This window comes from Pyxicephalus adspersus, chromosome 3 (assembly GCF_032062135.1).
Source record: "Pyxicephalus adspersus chromosome 3, UCB_Pads_2.0, whole genome shotgun sequence".
Classification (NCBI taxonomy): domain Eukaryota; kingdom Metazoa; phylum Chordata; class Amphibia; order Anura; family Pyxicephalidae; genus Pyxicephalus; species Pyxicephalus adspersus.
Window position 1 is genome coordinate 104532458 of NC_092860.1, and position 9894 is coordinate 104542351.

The 9894-nt window shown below is 35.5% G+C and overlaps 1 protein-coding gene across 1 annotated transcript in view; it reads right to left on the reverse strand.

Moving 5' to 3' along the window:
- The window catches only part of SLC10A7 (solute carrier family 10 member 7), a 93910-nt gene that overhangs the window by 69967 nt on the left and 14049 nt on the right, over nt 1-9894 (reverse strand). Inside the window, exons 3-4 of the mRNA XM_072405888.1 lie at nt 4995-5131; nt 336-411 (exon numbers count right to left, since the gene is read on the reverse strand). Coding sequence (XP_072261989.1) covers nt 336-411; nt 4995-5131 — 213 coding nt within the window. The remainder of the gene's footprint in view (nt 1-335; nt 412-4994; nt 5132-9894) is intronic.

The window sequence follows — 9894 nt, forward strand, 5'->3', positions numbered from 1 at the left end:
TTTTGGTTGATCTTTTTCCAACCTAACTTTATAACTATGTAATTCATAATAGCGGAATGGGATACAGACACAATTTTTCTCAGCATATCAGGTCTTGAACTGCTATTAGTTGCCGTCCTTTAAGAAGTAAAATAAGTCAAAGCATTGACTGGTTGTGTTAAGCAATCTCAACAACCTAGTTTAAAGTAATACATTTTTGAAGCATTTTTACGTCACACAGTGTTAATGGTTTGCAACAGTGATAGTAAATAAAGCAGCATGGATCCGCTGTCAGATGGCAGACAGTAAGTTTAACGTCTGTCCAAAGGAAATACATATGGAGAGAGAGCACTCACCTCATTACCACCAACAGCTTTGGTCAAAATTACTGCTGAGGAAACTGGAGGAGGCATACAGCTCACCGTCTGCAAACTGAAAATAAATAGCATTAATTAAACAATATTAAGTCACTTTGCCTGGGCTTCAATTTATAAAAAAAAAAAAAAAAGTTACTGTTAAATAATGAAAAATAATATGAACATTCTTAAGAAAATAAAAAACTTAGACATTTTAGTTTTTTAAATCTTTTTTTTTTTTACTCATCTATATAGCCCTTGGCAAATTTTCGAAAAGGGCATTGGACTACTGACCTCCAGAAAAAGGTAAATTAGAGTAATATAATGTTCCTTCAAAATGTACATGCTGATCTAATCTAGGACTAATTCTTTATTTAATTGTTATACAATATAAATAATATTCAGAAAATCAATAGAATAACATAAAAACACCAGCACACTACCAGAAATGTTAGGCTTGTGTGCATATTCTATTTCATCTAAGTTCTGTTCTGTAGGTAGGTTTATTGACATCTAAGTAATGAGTGTTTATAGTAATTTGTTATCGTATTTGCCAACTATTTGCTAAAAACTCCTTACAGCAAAATTTTAGGATAAAATGGCAGTTAAACATACATAAACATACTTAGATATTTAGGCTTTTAGACACACATAAAAATGTAGTTGTTCAGATTACACATCCGCTACCTCCCTAAGCTCCTATTTTAGCCCCATCACTGTTGCCTTTATTTTATACTTGCAAAATTGGCCTATTTTTAAGTTCTTGCTTAGCTAAAGTCAGGCACCACTGCAAACCAGATAAAGTTCTCAGATTGAACTAGAAAACACTCGGTGCCTGCCATCTTTCTCTTGCTCTTTGCATGGAATGTATGATATGTACAACCATACAACCATCTACAAGCATTGGATACAGTTGTCTGTCATTATGGGCACTAACTTAAAGGTATGTTTCCATGTACAACTATGCTCCTGCCAAGCCCCTGTGATTTTTAGCATCCTAACCAAGTTCTGGTCCTATTACTGAAAGCCTCTGGTTATGTTTTGTATAGAGGAAAGATGTTGTTTGACTGGTAGGAAAGGATTTAGGTTCTTTGGGGCTCCTGTGCAACAGTAAGGGTTTACAAGCAGTTATGTCCACTACTTGGCAAAAGCAAGTTTGGATAAACAATAAGGAAAAAAACCTTTTTTTCAATTAATGACCTTACTTTTCAATTTCAAACATTTTTCAAGACCAAAAACACAAAAGGAAGTCCCTGAGTGTCGTAGAAACTGCTAATTGTGCTGACCACAATCCTTATTCTTTCTTGTGCCTAAACAGCACCAAATATATAGCTCCCTTAGGGAGAAATTGAACATTGTTCATAATCATTTGTGCTAAGGGAGACTGCAGAACATTGCATGCCTTGGTAATACAGAGAAAGTTGAAAAATGATCTATCGTAGAGTCATGTGCTGGTAGGCGTAGATGCAGAAACCAAAATTTAATTTTGATGATGTATTACACAAGTGATGCAATAAGGATTTTGTGCAGATTCAGTTTGGAGTAAATCAGATTTTTGTTTTTCAGACGTGTGCTTAAACCGTACAGATTTCTCCTATTTTTGATCCTAGAATTATGTATAAAATGCAGAGTCCTACTTTCTATTAACCTAAAGAAGCATGTGCGCATACTTGTACGTATGCACATATTGAATAATTATATTAAACTGAACCTACCTAGGACAGCATGATTCTTCATAAAGTAAAGGTACAGAAATTATTTTGAGGGTATGAATAATCTTACATGACATAACGTCAACACTTTACAACACTTTACCAATACTAAAACTTCGCTATTTTATATATATATATATATATATATATATATATATTGTTTTATCAGTGTTTTACTAACAAGTCACATGACCAGCGGTCAGATGCACCTTTACCCTGTGCATTCTGATGTTTTCAGAACCTTTATGTAAAGTGAACAACTGTTTTTCAGAAAACTAATAAAGCAAATCAGTTTAGGACTCTTTTAGGCAAGTGCAAGACATTCTACATTTATATGATGTAACACTAAAATGTTCTGTTCCCATTCTAAACATTATAACTTATAATGCGATTTGTATTTACACTTTTAGGTTCAGATCTAATGCCTTGAGAAAAACAGAATACCAAATCCAAACATTTAGACAGACAGATTTTCTTAGAAAATCCAAATATTCTCCCATAACTGATATTGTAAAAAAATTGAAAACTCCATTGTGATGATTCACAGCTGCAATTATCTCCTGGCCTGGCTGTGGAGGATAAGAATATGAATGAGAAGGAATGATTTAATGTACATTGCTTTGAGTGTTGTCTTTGGGAGTTAGCCTCTTCTCTTATTCTTCAAGTGTTGTAATTCAATGAAGGTTTGAATGATTTCCATGATCATATGCTATATTCATCCAGTCTCCTACATCCTAAGGGAGTAACCATTTTAAAAACCGAAACGCATTAAGCACTTGGAATGATTATACGGGGCCATTTCTGAAAGTATTTCTGACACAAGGACAGCAGAAGGGAAGACTGTACATCTGCAGTGGAATGGGAATAAAGGACACTTATTAGTGCTTAACGAAGAGCTCAGTGTCACACACAAGACGATCTGATTTAAATATAAGAAGGTTTCACGGTCGGCGTGATGAATGCAACTGATTGGCTGATGTGTTTAGCTTAATTTCTCCTGACATCTTAATCCTTCCTACCCGTCAGTTACCCCCTGAACATTAACATAAGTCAGACACATCAGCCATAATAAAGGCTTAAATATTGTACACTCTATCAATGTTAAAGTACACATTTGAGAACATCCATACTACATTTCATACTGCTTTCCCTTCCAAATATTTATCCATGCCTAAGAACATCAGATATATTTGTATTTTTGCAATAAAAAGGCCACAATGAATAAAATATGACGAGCACACTGATTAGAACCAGTATGTTGTGTGTTCTATTTTTGCTAGTGTGTAATTTGGTAGAAAAATTAAAACAAAAAATTTTAATAATTTTAGCTTAGTATACCGGAAAGAGAAATCACATGGTGGCTTCTATTTGTCAGTGGCACCATAACAAGTACTCCCAACCACATACATTACCTTGCAAAATGATTGGGGACATTATTTCCAGTTCAATTACCCATAACATAGAAAATAATTAAATCCATCTAAAAAAAAAATGTTTGTTAAAGCCTGGCAGGAGGGGGATGAAAACCAAATGACTACAAAGATATTCTTACAATTCAATTTCTTAGGACACCAACATGACTGCCAACATATCAGACAACCTTTCCCAGTGATCAATCAAAGAAGAAATTTAAATTTTAAAATAAGGGAACACACGCTTAAGTTGTTGAAACCAAAAGATCATAATTTGTTAACAAAAATAAAAATAGAAAAATCAGTTTATCCTCCATTACCATATGATGTTTATTAGCAGGAAGGGTCACAACATCTCACACCAAACATAAAAACAAAAAACTATCAAGAAAATAATGTTGTGACCAAAATTCTTGCAGTCCAATCTGGGGAGGTTTTAAACTACATTGATACAATAACCTATTGGGCACTTGTGCATGGAGAAATATGTGGAATATTCCTGCAAATGTAAAGGTACAAAAATCAAACAAAACATGTTGTGGCTTTCCATCAGTCATTATTTAGCAAATCACCTTTGTTCTGAGTATAATTGAGAACTTTTGAATGCTTCCTGCACTAAAATAACAGTTCTTGGTTTAGGAGTTTTCTCCTTTGCAAGCACTTCTAGTTTAGAAAGATTTTAAGAATTACTTTTTTATAGAACTATTTATGTCTGAAATCTAGCAACTGATGTTAAATAATAATAAACTCTCATGACCATAATGACCTTGATGTTCCATGTCTTGAAGTAGTTCTTGTCTTTTAGACAACTGACTTGTTAGAACATTTACTGTTACAGCTTGAGTTTTGTTTTTATGTTTTTTTACTGACTGCAGGTTTTAGGATTTGTTGGTACCAAGGGAATGCATTCTTCACTTTACCTATATAAAGTAGATTCATTCCCATGCCTAACCGTTGGCTAGGAATCCTTTTCTAAAAACACCTCCTTTCTATTTTGCACACTTACATTGGCAATTTTGCCCAAACACTTTATTACAGTTGTAAGTAATGTTTAATTAGATTTCAAAGTCTGGTTCCAGGATGTCTGATTTATTTAGGAGTCGTTTTGCAAATTTCATACTTTAAATATGATCACATTAAATATGATCTTCCGATTACTTTTCTATCCAGATTGTATTTGTGCAAGTAAAAGCATTCAGTCACATGCATCACTACCCATATTACAGCTAAACGCTCCTGCAGCTTCTTTGTAATAACAGTACACATAGCTCTGTCACTGATTTCTAGTTTTCCAGATCATGTTTTAATAGTAACAGTTCCATTTATAGCCACACACACACACATTATACATTTTATATTGCAATCTACAATAAAAAAAGCTATTAATAATTTCAAAATGGAAGCCTCATGGTGGAAACTGAAGAATTTTCCTCTTTTACGTCAAGTCGAGTGAGTAGCTGGTGCATGGGAAAATATTTGGATGAGTTATGTGATCTACAAAATACATTTTTTTAATGACATGATGTAAAACATACCCCTTTAAAAGCCATTCATTGATTGGAGTAAGTGACAGCACTTGAAGGAAAAACCATATTGCAGTTGGGAAGAACACAAGTGTAAACAACTGGACGAATAGGTGAAGCTTCACATGCATCAATGCACTGGTCAATTCCTAGAAGAGAACATTGGCAACATTATTAAGCTGTAAAGTATTATTATACTACTAGTTAACCCCAATATGACTCAATAAAGAAGCACACATCTTCCACCATGGTTACATCAACCTTATTGTACTGGTATTTAGCTATGCCCTAAAGGATTGCCAGCCACATTAAAACAAATGTCTTGATTTGTCTTTCACATAACGTCTCTTTTACTCATGTGCTGAAAAAAGTTCTTTTACTTTAGAAATACCTTATTTTTCAAGTTGTTCAAAAAAGGGTTGGTACTAACCAAAATTCTTAGCTACCTAAATAGAGAGTAGGGTCAAGGTCTGGCATAAAGGAATACAGCAGTGCATATACATACGCACACAAAAACAGGAATAAGGAGAATGGAGCTGCTCCGAGTCATCTTTGGGATAGCAGTATAAAATAGGACAATATCTAGGTTGTCTAGATCAGCAAATGTTTCCTGGGCCCAAGCCTTAGATATGTCATGCATATTCACAAAGAACTGCTGCCTCCTGAAGCCCTCCAAAATCCCCTCCTGCACTCTTGTTGGTATGTATAGGTTCAGGAAAGATTCCAACTGAATAATATTCTTCCTCCAAAGTGGGGCAATTTAGATTTTTCCCAGTGGATTCCCTCCATAGACATATCCTTTAGAAAATTAATTAAATCATTCAATAAAAATTTACCTAAAATAATGATTTTGTATGAGATGGCAGATACTCTTTACACCTTCCTAAGAAATAAGTGTTTTGGCTATCTCCAAATATGTCACGGTTATCACTCTTTTCAGTTAAGGATTGGGCCAACCCCCTGGACCAATTGCTTTTACTGCCACAGCCTGCCAGGTAGGCAACTGCAAACATCTACCTTAGTTACAAAATGAACCCTAACTATGGGGAGAGGTGGACAGGTCTTAGTCAGTAAAGTAATTTTTTCCCAGATTGAGAACCCAGTGGTATTTTGAGGGACCACCAAAGAGTCTGGATAGCTGTGACCTCCTCGATGTATAGGGAGATGACATTAAAAAAAATATTCCATGGAACATATATTTCCCCCCCACACTCCTACCAGATGGGGCTTAGCCCTACCCTCAAATGTTAAAAGCAGTGTTAAAAGAAGCTGCTGTCCATTTTGTCGCTGATGGTAAAAAAAACATCTTACACAAATAGATAAGCCAAGACCAACACCCCTCTTGCCCTTTCCTTGGAAAAATAAGGATATATATTTCAGATGGATTCGATAGAAGCTTATCTGGATAAAAAACTTTTTTGAGGTGTGGGGAACATACATTTACCCTGCCTATACCTAAAAAAACAAACAAAAACAAAACACCTTTGATCAGACTGCATGGTATGCAAATAGTTTGTTGTCTAGTGGTCCTTCCAGTACTGGCAGTTATCTCATATTCTTTTGCCTATCTAGGTTTTTACCATTGTAATGTAATTTTATGTTTCCTTGTCTGTATTGATGTTTGCTGTAAACTCTCGTTTTTCCATTTGGGAAAAATTACTTGTTTTACCAAAATAGAAAAATTTGAAGGAGATCTGACATTTAGCAGAAGAAAAACGGAGTTAACATATATTAAGCTGCAGCACTGCTCCTTGCCTCTGGATCTACAGAATGGTGTGCACAAGAAGAGATTTTTGTGTGGTCCTATTATCAGCCTATACCATTACTGGCTGACAAATCCCCGTCCCTGCATATAACCGATGGCCTCGTGGTCAGAACAAACTGATTATTAGGAGCCTTCTTCCCTGCCATTGGAGCTCAGGGTGGAAGAGGCATAAAGCAGTCCCTTGACCGTCATTAATAAGAGCCTATGAGGGGATTTAAAGGCATTTCTTAGGCAATTATTAATATTGATGGTTCGAAATATCTTTGCTGAACTCTGGTATACTTTTATAGCAAATTGTGTTGATATTTTGCAGATTCTAATTCTGCTTCTTTATCCATCACAAGTCAATGTGACAGGTGAGCATCTGGAAGAAGGGGACTGAGCCTTGTCATCCTATATAAATTCTTTTAAAATCTATTTACACCAAGATGGTATTTTGCAGTGCAGCCAATGTACACTGAGGCACACAATAATGGGTGTTGGATTAAAGCAACCTATGCATTTCAATCAAATAGTAATGGACCAAAAATGGGATCTTTTTTGCAAGCACAGTCTTATCATACTGCAGTAGTGCATTTTCATGCACTGCAGAATTCAGAAAATATAGTGCTTTGGAGGTGCCAATAACTTATAAATGGCATCTCAACATCACACAAAATCTGGTGTTCAAGGATCCTTATTTATGGTTTCAAAATTACACTGGACACTGAAATGGCTTTAATACTCTCTGAGTGTCTGACACACAAAAAGCACACATATTCCAAAGTCAGATCCATTCAAAAGGTAATAAAATAAATTATTAACTGAACAGCTAGGCAAAGAGCATTTTTTAAGTAAAGGTTAAGTTAAGTTAAGTTAAGTTAAGGTCTGCAATTTCAGCTTTCACATTTTCTCAGTATAGAATTATTTTAACCATATTCTAGTCTATAACAGTCTGACTTGTATATGACAAGTCTTCAATACACAGTATTTCTTCCACTGTGAGATAATATTTTCAATTCAATTTGCAATTCACAATATTGTAAGTACAACAATAATCATCTTTCACACTGAAACAAGTTGTAAGTTTACCTGTAAATCACAATGAACCAGAGGAAATAAGGTGAAAATTAATTTCATGTATACACGTGAGACACTACAGATGGCACAAATAAGGTCTAGATTACACTAAGCTCACACGGTGGAAGTAGAGGCCCCACCATGTCTAACAAAATATAGATTTCCTGAATGCCGGGATATAAAATGCTTTCAGGATATATTAAAACAAACAACATGGGAAATAGGCTGAATGATTGCCTGTGAAAATAAAGACATGCATGTATTTCTTGCACAAATATTTAACTTTTCATTTCTCAGTCTGCTTCTTACTTGACATCTATTATACCGTTTTCCATTCTGCATTTTCCCTGTTGGTACATGAATTACATTTGTAGGATTTTGAGGTTTTTGCTGTGCTTTAATAACCATCCCCTGGAGATGTTCAGATAAATAAACGCAATTTGTCTCCAAGCTTCATTTGTAGCTGTGGTATCATACAGACCCATTAACATTCCCATGCATGCTGGCTATCTGTAATACGATGTTCCTGCCAATTTAATAGCTTAGAATGAAGTAGGGGAGATGTGTAACATGTTGTAAATTGAATTAAGCACAGTAATTAGACTGCAGGCTACCTGAGTTAAGAGCCTGTAAAGTTAAGTTACCTGTGCTTTGGAAACAAACATACCTGCTTTTAAACAGGAGCATGTGACCTTGAAGCCATTTAGCCATTTAAATAGATAACAATATCTAAGAGGAGGTATGGTTTCATGCTAATTTCTACAGGCAAAAAATTATCATTTCACCCTATGCTGCAACTTGGAACTCTAACTTAACAGGCAATAAATATTTAAAATAACTGCAATAAAAAGAGCAGTTCTTACTTCAGTACTTTAACTGTCTCCAGGGCTGACTCCTGGAGAAACTCCACTACCCCACCCAATATCAGTCCTCTTCTAGGTATGAATGAAAGGCATTCAACCCACTTTTTTTGAGCCCAGGCAGAAGGTGATGACAGTCACCTTCTGAGGTGCATTACCCTGTCAGCCTGGGCTCAATGTGGAATAATGAAGACAGCTGGGACGATGTCTCTGTAGTATTGGAGACTCTTGCTGCATCAAGAAGAAAGGGGTCTGAATACATACATCCCCTGACCGGCCACTGCTGCTCAAATTCCATATATGCAGAATTAATATATATATTGTTTGACATGTATTGGTTCGCTTTAACAAACTGAACACTTCCTACCCGAGAGCAATGATGGACTTTTGCAGGTCAGCTATCACTATTTCTAAGTTGCCTTGGGTATGTGCATATAGATCTCTGATCTGCGAAAATTATGCAATACAGGTATCCTAAAAGTGTGATTCATAGATTTTAAAATTCTTGGCAGAAAACAAATAGTTGCATACATATAATCAACATATAGAAAAATGTGCAATTTACCAATTCACCCTATTTCTGAATGTTGTGGTTTTAAGAGACATATGAGACCTGACAGACTATTTTTATATCACTGAACTCTGTTGAGTCTATAACTAAAAACCTTCAGGGAAGATACACCTGATTGGGGTAAGGCTACTTATTAGTCCCAAGGACAGGCTCTCCAAGTCACAAACTAAAAATGTCCTAGACTATAGGTGTATTTGTAAGGCCAAATAGATCACTTTAAGGATGACAGGTACTAAGGAATCTTTCTACCCTTGTTCTGTACCCTCCCCCAAAAGTACCATCAAGCTTCTTCTCCCCATTACGGTTGAAGAATGAAGACAAACATTCATGGGGCAATGACTAATTCCTGTCTTATGTGAAAGAGAAGCAAAGCAATGAGAATGAGTGAGTGAGATTATCAACAGGTTTTTTGTGGTAATAAACATTTCCATAGTTCATAATGAGGCAAACTTCATTTCAAATGATGCTAATGTTGTCCACACTGCTTGCTGCTTTGGAAGTGTTGCTTTATCCTAGCTAGTTCGTTAATAAATGAAAACACCAGAATCAGTGCTTGGACTGTCCACTCACAATATTTTTATTATTATTATTAAACAGGATTTATATAGCGCCAACATATTACGCAGCGCTGTACATTAAATAGGGGTTGCAAATGAC